This window comes from Atractosteus spatula, chromosome 2 (assembly GCF_055471065.1).
Source record: "Atractosteus spatula isolate fAtrSpa1 chromosome 2, fAtrSpa1.hap1, whole genome shotgun sequence".
Lineage (NCBI taxonomy): Eukaryota > Metazoa > Chordata > Actinopteri > Semionotiformes > Lepisosteidae > Atractosteus > Atractosteus spatula.
The window spans coordinates 9350501-9368087 of NC_142707.1; the positions used below are offsets into that span (position 1 = coordinate 9350501).

Genomic DNA, 17587 nt, shown 5'->3' on the forward strand with positions numbered 1-17587 from the left:
CCTCTGATAAATTCAGGTATTCCATCAAAAACTTCTACCAGTGCATTTCGATGACAAACATGCTCTCGCTCACTGACATCTGCTCACATGCCAAGAAGAACACAGCCTAGCAGCCAGGCAGCTCCCTGTCCGTTCATTCATGTGGAACTCCTACACCGCCATCAGGTCATGCTCCAGCCCTGGAATTTCACTGGAACAGGGGTCTGGTCACAAAGCTGGGCAATTCAGTTCACTTTGAATCATTATTGAACCAAACGCACAGAACGAAATCCCCGAAAAGCAAACTTCCACCGAGCAACACGCTCTTTGTCACTGTACTGACAAACATCAAGACACGCGTTCTAACAGCATACAGAGAGGATGAGTGAATCTTTCCCAAGGGCAAGGAAAACTCCTGTGAATCCACCTCTTTATTCAAATATCAACACTACTCTTCATAAAACATGGCCTGTGAATAACACATTTATGACCCTTCAGACAATGCAGGTGCCTTGTGAGCATGTTTTTGTAGGTGGTAGCATTTGCAGGAAGAAAGGTACTAATTGTGTGAAAGTCTATTGATAAAGGAGGGGGCAGCACTGACACAGACCCGGTGGAGCGCAGGAGTCAGGGTGCACTTGCTTCACATACACTGGAGCAGTGTGCAGTGCAGCTGTCAGCCGGAGCGGGCTAAGGGGGAGACGGGGCTAGTCAATAATTAAAGAGCAGGAGGAAGACAAACAGAGCTACAAACCAATCTGCAGACCGACATGACTAGAATGCAGACGCACCCAGAGCAGGAGCCACACACTGAAATTGCAGGCTCAGTACATACTCGAGCAGACACGCGGGCACCTGCTTTTTGGTCTACAAATGAATCAAATGTATAACCATGAACACTAAAACATATGCACACAGCTCAGATCCTTGCAAAAAACCCTAAGCATCAGAAACGGCATCAGAAAAAAAAAATCATATTCAAACACTAGGGTAGCTGACACCAGTACATGACACTTGTAGCACGCATATAATACACAGCCTCTGACTGCAACCAGGCCCCGTAATGGCTTCTATCTGTATCCTTCCATCAGCACTGGTACACACTGATCCATGTAGATCTGCTCTCTTCCCATTTGTACAAATATAAAATGACTGAAAACTGCCCTGAAAAACTATTATTAAACTACAGAGCTCAAAATAACATATCAAGAATTTCAATGTTGTTATTTCAGGGCTCAGAATTGGGGTTCAGGATGTGCCAGATTCTGATGGCACCCTGCTTATTTACTTGGATTCTAACCTGCCAGAATGAACACATGAAGGTTCATTAGGAAGTGTTTAGGGGCTTTGGACTCTGGAGCTGAAGGTCATGGGTTCAAATCCTGGTTGGGACACAGCTGTCTACTCTTGAACAGGCCGCTTTACTCAGATTTCACCACCTAATGTCCTGCTGTAAATTGGTATTTTCTACATGCTTACTGCAAATTTGTCCTTATTTGACTCATTTAGCTCAATAAAAGATTTGAACAATCAGACGGTATTGTGGTAGGGTCTAAAACACTTCCATGATGTGTATTTGACATTATGTCGAGCACTGGCCTGTCAACGCAGACCATCCCAAACTGTATCCAGTACATTTCTGCGCACCTAGTGTAACCATTACATGTTGTTCTGAAATCAGTACTGATGTTAACATCAGGTGCAGAAAACAAATTGCTGACATAAGACAAGTGACAAGACGCACATCATATGGAGATCTGTGTACTAATTACTTTTCTCCTATAAAATCAAGATGTACTGTACTAGCCTTCTCTATTACAACACTGTACAGAACGCCAATAAAAAAGACAGAAAAAAAGCCTTCAGGGAGCACACAGTGCAAACGATGTGCTCACTGAGTAAGAAAATCTACAAAATGACAATTCTGTGCCCAGATGCTGCTTATTTACTGTTCTGCTGCTGTGAAACAATATGAGTGCTGCTAGCATCTTCTCATGACTCATCTGCATTTGCAGAAAGAAGAGAGCGAAAAAAGGGATGACTCTCACAATCAAAGAAATGAAATGCTCCTGTCTTCTCCTCAGCCCACGCTGTTCTCTCTCATCCTTGCCATCGGTGTAACCCTCTCCCTCCCACAGCCCACTGCCACTCACCTGGGCACAGGGACCCGCAGGCCCTCAGCTCACCTGGGCACAGGGGCCCCGCAGGGCCTCAGCTCACCTGGGCACAGGGGCCCGCAGGCCCTCAGCTCACCTAGGCACAGGGAACCACAGGGCCTCAGCTCACCTGGGCACAGGGGCCCGCAGGGCCTCAGCTCACCTGGGCACAGGGGCCCTGCAGGGCCTCAGCTCACCTAGGCACAGGGAACCACAGGGCCTCAGCTCACCTGGGCACAGGGGCCCGCAGGGCCTCAGCTCACCTGGGCACAGGGGCCCTGCAGGGCCTCAGCTCACCTGGGCACAGGGACCCGCAGGGCCTCAGCTCACCTGGGCACAGGGACCCGCAGGGCCTCAGCTCACCTGGGCACAGGGAACCACAGGGCCTCAGCTCACCTGGGCACAGGGGCCCTGCAGGGCCTCAGCTCACCTGGGCACAGGGAACCACAGGGCCTCAGCTCACCTGGGCACAGGGGCCCTGCAGGGCCTCAGCTCACCTGGGCACAGGGAACCACAGGGCCTCAGCTCACCTGGGCACAGGGGCCCTGCAGGGCCTCAGCTCACCTGGGCACAGGGAACCACAGGGCCTCAGCTCACCTGGGCACAGGGGCCCTGCAGGGCCTCAGCTCACCTGGGCACAGGGAACCACAGGGCCTCAGCTCACCTGGGCACAGGGAACCACAGGGCCTCAGCTCACCTGGGCACAGGGACCCTGCAGGGCCTCAGCTCACCTGGGCACAGGGAACCACAGGGCCTCAGCTCACCTGGGCACAGGGAACCACAGGGCCTCAGCTCAACTGGGCACAGGGACCCACAGGGCCTCAGCTCACCTGGGCACAGGGACCCGCAGGGCCTCAGCTATCCTGGGCACCTGGGGCCCCGCTGGGCTGCTGCTCATATGGGCATAGGGGCCCCGCTGGGCTGCAGCTCACCTGGGCACTGGGGCCCTGTGGGGCCTCAGCTCATCTGGGCACTGGGGCCCCAGCTGATCTGTGCCTCTTGCCTGTAACCAATGCAAACCCCAATTATCGTACTTGCAGGTAGTATTACTGACTGGTGGGGTAAAGTTCATTGCACTGATCAGTTTTATTCAGATGCCACAGACTAAGAATAAAAGAAAACACAAGGTGGCATACAGCTGGTATAAAGAAGACCTTTTAGTTGCATCTCTGTGTTGCATAACCATTTAACCTGCACTCTATACAACTGCAGCCATTATCCTCCACTCTCAAGTCTCTAGAGGAGTAGAGCCTTCTGGTTTTTAGTCTACCTGAGCTCTTGATGTCTTAATTGAATCAATTATTTGGTTACTTAATTAGTTTTTAGTCACTGGGGTGTTCAAAGTGTGAGTTTCCCCTGTAACACCAGCAGTGCTGTAGCTCTTCATGACCTAGACTGAGGATCACCTATTTAAGATTTCGTCCTCATGCACCATAAAACAATGAGTGAATTTTTAAAGTATCTTGCATAGTTAAAGTGTCCTAATGTAGTTTGAAGGATACCTGTTACATTACAATAAAGTCTCTCGAATTACAATGCAAAAGCTTGGGATTTGAAATTCATAACCCAGTCATACATGCAAAAATGCAAATCTGCAGACTAAAAACTACATCAAATTGGACATCCTCTGTGTTCACAAACATAAATATTCTAGGATGCCTGGAGGCGGCGTATCTCATTTGCCCTTTGCTCCAAAACTTTAAAAACAAAAACCTAAAAATGATCTTTTAGCACATATCTACAAAGAGGCAAAATAACAGGGAGGGAGCACACGATTGTGCGGACTGCACTCATAGCAGGCAGACTTTGCCTGTGCGCAGTCTTTACTGAGTCTGTAAATCTGGGAGCTCCATCTCTGCCATCCTCACGCCTCCGCCGTTCCTCCGCTGTCTCCTCCGTTCCCCCCACCCCACCCCCTCTCCCTGCGCCAATCCCGAAGGAGGAGAAGGAGACCGGGAGGGGGCTGCTTTTGGGGCTACTTGATCCCCACCCCCCAGGCTGCGCTCAGCTGAAAGCCATGTGACAGTGCCAGCCGAATGCAAACATCCCTTAAGACAGGGAGGGCGGAACAACACAGGCTCTTCCTCTGCAGCAGCACAGTGTTAACCCTTACAGGCTGCCAGCCATGGCTGTTCTGAGCTGTTCCATCTTCTGCAGCAGGTACGAGTGGCGTGCCCCGTCATTAACGGCGCCAACCTGCTTTTTCCACTCCCAGATTTGGCTTTGACAATAAAAACACTGCTTCAGACTCAAAGGCATCATTGCAGGGGAAGTAAATGAGTGGCATGCAGCACTTGGAACCCCCTTCGGAAGCCAGACCTCACTGAAGCATGTGCACCCTGAAGCATCGGGGAAATCTTCTTGAAAAGGCATCCAAGCAGAAGCAATCGGCTTGGCTGTTTACGGTACGAACTTTATTTTTCTCCACAAAGGAACTTTACTGGTGTTGCTGGGTACATTAAAAACATCTCTCACACGTGAAACAGAAAGGTCAACGGTGTGTGTGTGTTCAATATATATTTTTAACATTTCCCAACACTGTTATAAAAGAGGTGAGTTGATTATAAGGGAGCTGGTGAAAAAGGAGAAGACTTTTGGAGAAGAACTGATGGAGAAGGATGAAGGAGGTGAGGAGACATGTCCATAAATCTAAGCATCTCCTTTTTTTCCTTTGGGGAAGAACAGAACATAAGTCATCTATTAAGATGTTATTCGAGTTCGGCAGCCTAATGGACACAGACACAAAGCTGGGAGAGTTTTCACAGGCAGGGACTGGATCCTGCACCCATACTGACTACAGCGAGGGTGCACTGACAGAAAATGCCTGGGTTTTCACATCAGCAGACTCCCTTAGAAAAAGTGTGAGCTGATCAAGACGGGGGAAGGGGATCTGAGCTGCACAGGTTCCAAACGTTTTCACAGCGTGGAGCCGCATGGCTCTGCCATACAGCTGGAAAAGCGTGGGTTCAGGTCTCAGGAGGGGTAAACACGGAAAAGAAAGGGTGTTCGGGCAGGGTGCATGCGGGGCGAGTTCTGAGCACTTTCATTAACGCAATCCGCTTCTTAATGAGAACAGTTCAGCATGTTCTGCGGGTGTGTTCAGGTCATCAGACCCTAACTGCCGTGGCTGGAGTTAACGGCTTGATTTGTTTTGATCAGGAGATCCTTTCGGTGAGACAGATGATCTATTACCTGATCTATTGGGGGGTACAACAATTGTTCACTTCAAATTCGAATTTATCCTACTGACTAATAGAGAGCTAGCAATTAAAAACGTTTTAATTTTCTTTACTCAAAGGGCGGCACCGAAACAAACTTTTTGGCTACTTACGAGTTACTTAGATGAGTAGGTTTGGTTACTCATCGAATCCGTGAATTATCTACATACCAGAATAAAAGGCGTATAAAAATCCATCTGCCTTCTAGTTCGGATGTAGTTTTAAAGCCGCAGTAAAACGTTATACGGCTCTCTCTTTCTGTGCCACTACTGACAAGGTACTGTACATTTGAGGTACCGCTAGCGGTGCGGGTAAATCCAGGTCACATTGCTACTGCATTGCAGGTACTGCAGAGCATGCGCGCTGACCAATCACTGTCGTTTGCCAAAGGCTTCCTCCGTGTGCTCATTGGCTACTAGGGATTCCCACCTAGAGGCCCGCCTACTGAAACGCCTCTTTTTCGCAGATCGTATATATCATTGGCTCGCTGTACTGAGAGAAACCACGCCCATCCCCATGTCTGCTCCCGCCCCCTAACACTTTGCTCCAGTTTCCACTCGATGCGGTTGCGATTAACTGCTTAACTTCCGGGCTGCAGTGAGGAACCGTTTCACACACTGTCATTATCTTTTCAAATGTAAGAACACTCTCCAAACTCAGTTTTTTTTCGCTGCTGCTTGCATAATACCTAAAAATATGTCAGCACGTAAAAAAATCTATTAAAAACTCTAAAAATAACTATACCAGTGAGAACATTTTCAAAACACTTCAGGATTAAAAATTAAATCCATAGATTTTGCTAGAGTACGAATATGAGAGGAAACGTTTTTTTTTTATTTACAAATATCCTTAACATCAAGCTTCATCGTCAGGTGTACTGTACTAAGAAATACTAAGTCAAGCTCACCTATTGCATCAAAGACTCCAAAATGAAATATTTTGCACATTTCCTAAAAAAAACCCAAAATGTGTGCATTCTAGGTCAGCAATTCTCAGATGTAACTACCATGACTGAATCAGGCCACCATCTAAGGCCTCTCTGGCGCCTTGTGTGTGATCTCCAGAGAGCTCTCTTCTGTTTTCTCAACATACAGCAATTTACCCTAAATTCAGCTCAAGTGTTCAGCAAAACTGGTGATGCAATCAAACATCCCCATCCTATTTATCCTTTGAACTCAAGTCGCATTTTATAAAAAGAACAAAATAAAAGCCAAGCTCAGCATGGTGTCTGTAAGTTTAAGGATGACGTAGTCCCAGATTGAAGCTAAAAATAGCGGTTTACCGAAGCATACCGAAAAACTTTTGAGCCACTCGATAAAAAAAACCCTGCTTCCTCATGACTTGAGCACTGCGCACAAAGCGCAATGAAGCCTCTGTACGATATCCTCTCAGCAGCGCCTTGTCTCAGTCACATGATCAGTCCCATGCTTGTGGCACGCAGATTCACAGATGCTCTTTCCTGCTGTTGCCAAGTTCCTGGTCTGCATTTAGAAGCTGGAGGCTTGCACCCAGACACACACACCGTCACCGGTTGCAAACAGAGTGACATTCCATGTTCAACTTGGCCAAAGCACAAACATGGCTAGAGCTGGGTCTTCTTGCGTTTGACTATGAATTCAGACCCATGGAGCATAGTGAAAGCCTTTCATGCAATTTCTTGCACCTTTAAAGCAATGTTCTAAATCATACACCCACCCTCACCAAAGCCAGACCTATGAAATTCTGGACAGAATGCAATCAGTTTTTTTCATGCATATATTAAAAGAATGGATAATTCAACACACCGAACAATGAAAAAAGCTAAAAGGCAGAAATTCAGCTATTCCTTCACTGTGACTGACACACCAGTGGAAATACAGTACTACACTGCAAGCAGGGAATATTAACCTCTGGACTGACAGAAGCAAAACAGAGAGAAACATGTCAGCATCATTCTCTGCAGTCCCCTCCACAGAATCACAATTCTCTGATACACGTGCCTGTTAAAGAGTCTTTCATCAAGTAACAAAAGTACACATGGATCAGAATGAAACGGCTCTCTTCATGCTCCAGAAAGGTCATCCTATTACCCCGAGTCGGCTTTCTGGCTGCTGGCCGTGGGCCTGTGGTGTTGCCTACCTCTTGCAGAAAGTTTTTTGGTGTTGATGATTTTGGCTGCGTACTCTTGGCCTGTGCACAGCTTGACACATCGGCGCACCACCGAAAAAGCCCCCCTGGGAAATAAAGACAGAAAAATACACCATTTAGTCCTTTCAGTCTTAACGTTCGCAACCTAATAAATCACAGCAAATCCTGCATTCGTGTTTCTTAACCACAGAGAAGTAGTGAACTTAACTACATGTCACAAAAGTGACAGCATTTCGAGTTCCTTTATCATACACTCCTAACATATTCATCAACAGGTGGCATGGTGGAGCAGTGGTTAGCATTGCTGTCTTGCAGCACTGGGGCCCTGTGTTCAATTCTTAGGGTGTCAGCTGCATAGAGCTTGTATGTCGTCCCCATGTTCTCGCCTGCTTGGAATGTTCTTGTGCGTTGCCATCAGGTGCCCCAGTTCCCTCCCACGGCCAACAGACATACAAGTGCGTTAAATGGCTTCTGGGAGATAAGGCCTGGTGTGAGTGTGTTTGTGTCTGTATATGCTCTGTGATGGACTGGCGTCCCATCCAGGGTGTATCCTGCCTTGAGCCCCATTGCACTCCAGTTACACTCCAGCTCCCCCTGCAACCCTGTATTGGATAAAGTGGGTTACACAATGGATGGATATTTATTGACTGAAAACGTAACATGCAATGCTAATGAACTATTCCACCAAAATCAGCTAATGAAAAATACAAAAGGGATTTATTTCAGGAAACAAAATCACAGCATCATGCTAGAGAAAAAAAGTCTGTTTTAGCAGCCCTGAAGCCCTTTGTTGGACACATTTCCACTGTTAATTATTTATTCCATTTAAATTGCGTTACCTCATAGTAAGAGACTCCTGGTAATACTGCTCGAATAGAACAGAGTCAAATTTAAAGTCTAAGGTGAACATTCACAACTAACATGTCAGCTGATCCATACCCAGAAATAATCATAAGAACTTAAGAAAGGGTACAAACAGCGGAGGCCACTCAGCCTGACGGGTAATTAGAAACAAATTCAGCCAAGGATCTCATGCCAGTGTTTCACCATTGAAAGCCAATTCAGCAACATGGCATGACTCCCACGGACCCTGGCATAAAGAAGTTCCTCCTGTTCTCAGTTTTAAATGCACTTCCATATCCTTTCCACTGGTGTCCATTGGTTTGACATTCACTGCTGATACCGAAGAGGTCCACTGAGAAGTCAGTGTCTTTGAGGATTGGGAATACTTGAATCTCTTGATCGTCTTCTCTGCAAGACTACAAAGGCTCGGGTCCTTCAGCCTGTCCGGGTAGGAGGGGCCCTGCTCCACACCTGCTGGTTTTCATCCCAGCTGAGCTTCATTACCTACAGGAACTTAACTCAATTCACTGAATGAATACGCTGCTTGACTGCAACACCTTTCTTCCAACTTGGGAGTTTGGCGTTTGATTTTAAGTAGGAAATGCAATAGTTAAAAGGCTATCTCCAGCAGATTTTAAATCTGAAAACAGCCACACAATTCAGATGAATCCTGGTGTAGAAATCAATTTACAGATTCAATGATGGAACTGACAACCCTTGGAAACATCAACCGACAGGAGTGGTGGTCTGCAGGACCAGAACTGGGAACCACTGCCTTAAACCCTGGAGTGTGTCTGCTTGCTCTTCTTCGGACTAATTCCAGACCAGCAATATCCTTGGTATTTGGCTTATAGTCTTCAAGAAGGGACGTCAGTGAGCACTAGGTATTAAAACTACCCAAAGGATTGGGACACAGTGCTATAGCATGGTGGACTGCTGAAGACCTACAGTGCAAGAAAAGAGGGGTAATCAAAGTTCTAACAGGCTTGGTGTGGAATTATAGGTCTCTGTGCAACACGGTAGTTTTCCCAGCAGAAGTCTGGCTAACCACATTTTAAAATGTTTGCAAACCAAGCTGTTGGAAAAAGAAAATGTCCCGCTACAATCAGAGTGGAAACAGCAAATGAAAATCACACAAAAGACAGGAGAGCTGCAAATAATGAGACGAGATACAGTTAAAAAATAAAGCAAAGCAACCCTTGCATTTGGATACTAGTTTAAAAACCGCCGTTTCTCAGATGAAGAAAAGGTGAAGAAAACCAAGACCTTCACTACAGTACAGCACTGTATCAGTTAACCTTCCTGGTCAGACAAGTAAAATCGGGTTCAATGTTATCAAGAGCTACATGGCAGCTTCCTCCAATCTTGTTCACTGACCAATTTGCTTCATCAGCGCCATAAGGCTTTATGACATGTCATCCAATATTGTGTTCCTGGACTACTGCATGCAAGATGCTCACTTTAGCTTGCCTTGTTTTTGTAATACAATATACAGTTTGTCTGCTAAGACGGTCCCCAGTGTCACACTATGCTACATCAGCTGATTGTGTAATGTGTAATGCGAGCCACGAGTGCAGGACAGAGGGGGGGTCATAGCTGGCCTTAGCAAGCCCGTGCCCCAGCCTGCTCTCTCCGTCCCAAGCACTCGGAATCGCCGCCCCTGGGGGTCCGACCGGCACGGACAGCAGAGCTGGGTACATTCACAGCCAGTCCAACTCCACCACTAGAGGAGCAGCGCTAGTGTGGACCTCACGACTCATGAAGACAGACGCTGGAAAAATAAGTCAGATCACTGACAAAAAACAGAGAGAGGCGAGACAGCAGCGGATGATCCCATCCAGGGGCGAGCTCTGTACGTCAGGCTAGTGTCCTGGCCATCGACCTCCCTCAGACAAGCCACCTGCAGGCAGTTCAGTCGAGCTTTACCTCTGAAACACCGCTCGTCATTCAACACGTCTTTTACAGAAGGCTTTATGCCACACTTTAATAAACAAAGTGAATTTTTAAAAAAATCTTTGTTTCTATGAAATGGATAATCAATTTTGCATGTTAGATGAAAAAACTTGTGCATTGATTTTTCTTCTTATTTCTAACAGATTCAAAGGGCAGTGGTTTCAGGTTTTATTTTTAGTGCATTGGATTCAATTCTTTGTGTATTTTGAAGCTCTCTCCCGTCTTCATAGCTTGGAGTCAGTTTTCTTGCAGCTTAATTATTCTGTGCAAAGCCTTACTTTTTTTCCATTCCTGACTCTTTGAATTAAATTACGATTTCCCAAGAAGTATGTGTCAGAAAGAGCACAAATTAGCATCAGGCCTCCTCCTCTGACCCTGGGCAAACTGAGAAATGGAAATCATGACTCCTATGACATACTGTAACACTGAGGTCAGGGTCAGGTTGAAAGAGCTACAGGCGCCTGCAGAAATCGCACTGTAAAGCAGAGAAGCTGAAACTATTTCTACATTAAGTTTCGGTCCGCAAACGTATTCAAAATAATGTACTAAGCAAGAGAACCTACAGCCCTTAAATACCTGAACTGGATTAAAGTGCTTAGCACAGGCGATTGTGAAGAATAGTGGCTCCACCTTTTGCTCCTCAGCCTCTGGGGTGACAGGATTTCTCAATCTTCTGTCCTGCTGTAAGCAGTTAAACCTCAAGTAATAATGAGTGTAGTGTCGGGACAGCAAATGCTACAGGAAACATGCAGGCTCAGAAATGCAGATGTTTTATACTGTAGGTTGCTTTTGAGACAGAGAGATATAAGTTACAGAAGGAGCATACTCTGCTGCCCAGCTCTGTCTGCAGTTATATGCAATCAATGCGTTAACGAAGTGCTTTTCATTAGCTCACCGCGTCTGCCTCTGAAGAGATATTAAAGTGATGTACAGCACTTTGACTGTCAAGGAAGGACTGGGAGAGAACCACACACGTCCGCCCCAGACACCCGTCTGTCCCGGACATTGCTGAAATACTTCGAGCTGCTGTGGGAGAAAGAGCAGACTGGAAGGTCTGCATACACAAAAACCCTGAGCTCGGGCAACGGACCCCGCATCCAAAGTTATTCAATTATGTCGATTAATGGCTGCATGAGATTCACAAGGAAAATTAGATCTGAATCGAAAAATACATAAGATCGTACCTGACAGCTACAGCTGCAAAGAGGCAAAGCCACACACAAGTTGACTGCGCCCCAACACCCACACAAACAGCGACACACAAATTCTAACACAGATCTGCAGACATAAAAGAGAAATCTCCTGAGCCGACGCTTTGACAATCCATATCGCACACATCGCTCAGGAGATCTAAGACTAACTGCTTGTGCAACACACAAAATAATTATAGGAACCAATAATAATGCTTAATCACACGCAGAATCTTATAGAAGTCTGGATGAACATTAGGACATGCTTTGAATTAAATTAAGGCGACTGGCACCTTAGCACACAGCGCCAGACAACAGGAATAGCGGGAATTCCATTAAAATAAATATGAGAACCACAGAATGAATTAATATCTATATAAGCAGGATTTTCACTTTTTCTCTCGCAGACTTTGAAAGATTTTTTTTTTTCCATAGTTCGAACCCGCGTGGTTGGCTATATCGCCCTCAATTATGAATGCATCGCTGCCTGTGACGCTCAGGAAAAAAAAAATCAGACTGTCGCACATTACGGCTGAAACCACGTGTGAACAATTCAAATGCAAGTGCGCTGAGCACAGTTTTTCCAGCCCGGTGTTAGGTGCTGCGTATACAACGATATACAACGTGTGTTTTCCATAGGACAGGAAGACGGAGTCATTCAGAATTTCCAAAGACACCCGATGCAGGTCGGCTCACGGTTGCGCTCAGCCTGTTGCGTCTCGGCGCTGGGTTAAAGGAAGTCACCGCTCGCAACAGCCAACACCGCGCCGAGCCGGAATCCGCCAGGGGCTTCTGGCGAGAAGACGCCTCCCCTAAAACACTTGTGTTATCATATCTTTTCATACAGAAGGGGAATGTTGTGAAAAATAAGGGGGGAAAAAACAATTACAGACACGAAAGCCGTGAGATGAAGAGGCTCTGTTTTATTGAGTGAAACGGGTCGTTTGTCAGGGCATCACAATATAACCCAATAGTTTTTAACTGCAGCAAAGCAAAAACAGCAATACTTAATAAAGGGTACATTCATAATAATAAAAGGTGGCCAATAACTATGTAGGAGCTAAAAGCGCCCATCCACAGCCCGGCGAATGCCAGGAGATGCAGAATCCCTGTCCCAGGCCAAGGAAGAGAGCACGTTTAGCCCAAATATTTTCCCGGGCCTGCTGGGAGGCAAAAAAATGAACTTCAAAATAAAACAGGACGAGATTCAAATCAATACTGTCCCTTTCCTTTACAACGACCTCGAGGTTCAGACTCGGAATTTCTAAATATAAAAGCGTGCTTTACACAGATTGTGCATAGTTTGTGCAAACGCAAACCGCTCTTGGTGCAATATCCTTACAAACCCCCTATCTCTCCTTATTCAGTCAATGTCAATAACTGCAATGAGAGTAATTTAAAAAAAAAAAAACAACAAGCTTTAATTGGAAGGTAAATTTCTCATTTTAATGTCCAGGAACACTTTTGGGTTTGATAAAAGAAGAAAACGCACGCAGCTCCTTCGTACAGCTCATTTCTCAAAACTAACGCCCTCAAGTTTTGTCATGGGTCTATAACCTCATATCACCTGGTAACCGTTCAGAAACGTTTTTTTTTAACAAACATGAAAGTCTGGCACTAACGATTGGTATGGGGGGGGGGGGGAGTCATTTTTTACGTACGCGCGTAATTAATTATGAAAACATGACAACGCGTTAAAAAGAGGAGGATCTTGGCGGTAAAGAAATGTGCAGTAGTACAGTAGTAAAAAAAAGACAGACAAAGCGAAAGGAGAGTTCATCAGGAAATCAAGAGTTCTAGTGGGCTTGGCGTAATATCCAGAGATACTCTGTTACCGCTTAATTTTTTTTTCAATTGCTGAAAACCTTGCGGCTGCTACAGCACTAAGTTGAAAAAGGGGGAGGAGGGGAGCCCGACTGCGTGGTGGTGTTTGCGGCTTATGTTTATATCCGAGCCCCTTCGGTGCAGCAGAAAAAAAAAAGTACTAGCTATCACGCTGTTCATGCAAGCCACGACAGTCCATCGTCACTCGCCCACTCGCGCTCTTAGTTAAACGGGAATTTAAGCACTACTTCTCCGAGGAGACGCTACATTCCCCGCAGAATTCGGCGACAGGGATTTTGGAGAGAGAAAAAAAAATAATAATAACGCAGCCCCCGCGCTGCTGGAGTGTTTAGCCGTGAAATACGTCAGGCATGTTGGCTTGAATTATTCATTTGCTCGTCGGGTGAGGAGGGGAAGATACGTGCTCGGGAGGGTCGACCCCGCTGCCTCCACTCCGTCATCGTCAAAAAATAAAACCTTTTAAAACGAGCCGTTTTGTCCGTCCGCCGCCTCCTCCTCTTCTCCCCTCTTACGGTACAATGTAGCTATAGCAGTAATCTCTCCCCCCCATTTCTAATGTAGCGTAGCATGACGCTAGCTCCTAACTATATCCACATCACCAGCCCGGCTCTTCATGACATTAAACGAGCCCACCGCGGTAAATCAAAGCTGCGTTGTGCATTTGCCTTTCTTTATTGCGCGATGAATATTTAACAGGCGTGAGGAGCGCCGAGATTATTGAAGTATTCGGGCAAACCCCGCGATGCAAACGGCAGAGGAGGAGGAGGAGGGGTAGCGAGGGAAAGGAGTTAAAAAATACACCTCTAACGTCAGGGCGCAGGCATGCTAACAGACACATTTTACAGACACCAAACAGCCGCGGAGCTTATTTGACAGCTCAAAATGTCACTAGGTGCCGTCCACTCTGGTGCAGCGGTCCGAGGGGGGTGGGGGGCGGATACAGCAAATGCGGGGGGACAAAGGCGTCGCTTCACGACCTCTTTTTGGGAAGCCTGCTCGGCACGGTGGGTTTGTTTTCTGGAAAAGCAGGCGCTTGTGTGCGTGCGTGTGTGTGTGTGCAGGTTTATTTTGAGAACGGTTACGGCTACAGCTGGCTGGAGCCGTACGCTGCCCCCCGACACAAACGCGCACACACACACACACACATTATCCACGAGTCACGTACGGATAATACTAAGCGTCACAAGAACAACAACAGCAATAAAACCGACGGCAATGATAATAATGTGACAGAGGGTTACAAAAAGCTTACTTTCCGAGCTCTTCATATAGCTGGTATTCGTCCGTAAATCGTGTACAGGTTGTCGTAGCCATGTCTCCGTCTTGCCGCGGGTTTGTTCTGTTTCGTTAACGCTGTCTTCTACTTTAAGGATTAATAACTTTTTTTTAATGTTTATATCTGTGCGCCTCCTCTGGTTTTGCGGCTGTGGGATCCGTTGTAGCCCACTTAAGGAGAGGTTTGCTAGCGCTGGCTGCCTCTACCGCTCTCCTCTCTCCTCTCCCTCTGCTCAATTGCTATGCGCTCTGCTGCTGTCAAAGCCGTATTTACTCCAAAACGCCTCGCTATCTCCCCCTGTCGGGAGCTCCGTGCAACTGCGTGCGTGGGCAGGAATTTGCAGCACGCTGTACTGAACAAAATATTTCATTTCGGGGCCTAATTTTTAAGGAATCCCATTCTTGTTCTAAAGACTTAGACAAATAAGCCTATTTATTTATATGCGTACATCAAAATCGAAATACATACGTCTGATATATAGCATGATATTGATATTTCCTAAAACAATCGAATCGCTTTTCCTTAAGATCAAACATCGTTCCATTTGTACCAATATTATTCTCCTGCAAGATTCGTTTTCTAACATTTCTGTAAAGTTGGAGAAGGTCACCACGGGAGGTGACCGTTGTGTGAAGAAGACAAAAGTCTAAACATTTTTTTTAAAATATCACTCTGACGTGTCTTTAAAGATATCTTCGGGGTTGTATGTCTTAGTCCGAAAAACGAACTAAGGAAATCCCTGTAGCACACTCTCACACACACAGGACTCCTCAGCCCTAACCTTTTTTTTTTAATCGGCAATTTAAAACGTTTCCGTCTTCTTTCTGTCATGGAGATTTACGAGCCCGAGTCGAGGGACGATTATTCTCCAGAGAGAAGCTCTCGCCCGGGGGTCTCAGACATCCCCGCGCTCTTATTAATGTTTATTGGGGAATGAGAAGACTGGCCCCCGCTTAAGAGCGCAGAGCTAAGTTCACGACTGCCAAAAGGTTAATAACAAAGCCAAGAGTGTTATCTGATCTAAACGCGAAAGATTGGTTATTTTTTCTGTTTTATGTATATATAAATGAAGACAAACATAGTTTTTAAAAAATATATATTTTCTACTCAATCCGATTAAGAGAATGGGAATCCGTACAGGCTTGGCAGGGGCCTACTCATATGACAAGGAATAAAAAAAGTGTCTGCAGAACCCTGCAACGCGAAAATAATGTCTCTGCCGACATGAGAAAGACCAGTCACAAAACGGATCTGACATCGGCACATCCACCGCTGATCCTATCAGTCTGATGCAATATGCAGGGTCTGATGCATATTGCTCCTGTAGAATCCATCCATCCGTTCTCTAACCATTTCCTCCAAATCAGTGTCAAGGGGGAGCTGAAGATTATCCTGACCAGCAACAGGCGCAAGGCAGGGTACACCCTGGATGGGACGCCAGTCCTTCGCAGGGTACACACACACACACACACACACACACAACGGGGTCAGTTTTCCAAGAATTTCCAGAAGCCATTTTACCTACCAGTAGGCCTTTGGATTGTGGGAGGAAACCCAGGCGAACATGGGGAGAACATCCAAACTCCACACAGACAGCACCCCCGGTCCAGAAATGACCCAGGATTGTGAGGCAGCAATAATAACCACTTCTCCCATCATACGGCCCTCCTGTAGATTTCTAGTGGGAAAACTGGGCTGCGGTGAAGTTTGGACTGGAGGAGGGGGGAGTTTCTCAGTATTCCACTTTCTAGGGTCTGACCACAAAAAAGCCCTACAAAAACACATTTGTAACCATTCTTGTATTCCTAAGACACCAACCTGATTTAAAGCCCCCTAACCAATGTCCACCTCCCACACCTCCCACAGCTTAGGCCCAACCTGAGTCTAATTACAAAGCCGGCAGGCAGCCTCATCAGCAAGCGAAGAGAGCCAGAAAAGAGAGGGTGGAGGGAGAGGAAAGGAGAGGGAGAAAGAGGGGATGGGAGCACGAGTAACAACAATAAAAGGGGGAGAAAGGGAGAGCACTCAAGAAAGGTTCCAAACGAGAGGAGGATCGATTGACTGCTTGTGGACGAAGGGTCCGAGGATGTCATCCAGCTTCTTCTTCTTGAGAAGCAGTGATGGATCAACTTCCATCGACTGTCGTGGCTTGCATGAACAGCGTGATAGCTAGTACTTTTTTTTTCTGCTCATTCCAGGCTCCAACAACTCTTACTGTAAAAAGGAATCTCCTACTGTCAATTTGAAAGAAAAAAATGCCTCCATCTCACTCGCACTGATGTCTTCTTGTACACGGCTTGTGCTGACTTGTATTTAAGACATGTTATTTAACTTTGTTGTTGTTGCTGCTGTTCTGTGTTTCTGTTTGGTGTTTCCTTAATGTCTTTGTATTGGAGTGTACACGCAAATAATAAATTCATTGTGCTTGTGCATATGACAAAAAAACTGAAGTGAACTAAATACAGGTCATCATATACTCCATACAACGTTCTCCGATTCCTGCTTCACTACCGATTCTGAAGAAGGCACCTTTCTAGCTTTCTGTGTTCAAGATTAACAAGTCTTCAGCCTCAGACTGTAAATTTAAACCAGGGTATGTACCGTTCCTGGTACAGAAGTTACAGACCACCTCTAATATGATACTCAGTGCACATCATACAATACACACACAATAAAAAATAAGATAACATTTTTGTTATAGACTCGTGTCATTCAAACAGTAGAGGCACAATTCCAAATTAGGAAAGCAGGTGTTTAAAAAAATAATCATTTGAAATTAAAAGAAAGGGGGTGAATAAGGGTTCTAAGCAAAGTCGTTGCCAATAGCGACCTCTGGTGGCGTCATTGTGTCACGACTGCATCCGTGTTGCGATCCAAACGCTAACAACCTGCTCCACGTTAATATTAATATGAGCACATTTTTCACGTAGACGTAATCCTATTTTTCTCCACTCTTCTTCCCAACTAATTATAAAATTCACTAAAATTTACCAAAGGGAT

General features: G+C 45.9%; 1 protein-coding gene across 19 annotated transcripts in view; it reads right to left on the bottom strand.

Moving 5' to 3' along the window:
* The window catches only part of LOC148839172 (calcium/calmodulin-dependent protein kinase type II subunit beta), a 79550-nt gene extending 64711 nt beyond the window's left edge, over positions 1–14839 (bottom strand). For 15 of the 19 annotated variants that reach the window (XM_088905015.1, XM_088904979.1, XM_088904952.1 and 12 more), the window contains exons 1-2: positions 14564–14839; positions 7472–7566 (exon numbers count right to left, since the gene is read on the bottom strand). In XM_088905015.1, coding sequence (XP_088761141.1) covers positions 7472–7566; positions 14564–14625 — 157 coding nt within the window. In that variant the 5' untranslated portion in view covers positions 14626–14839. The remainder of the gene's footprint in view (positions 1–7471; positions 7567–14563) is intronic. The other 4 variants (XM_088904944.1, XM_088904895.1, XM_088904926.1 and 1 more) reach the window with 1 other exon arrangement.
* Positions 14840–17587: the final 2748 nt, after the last annotated feature.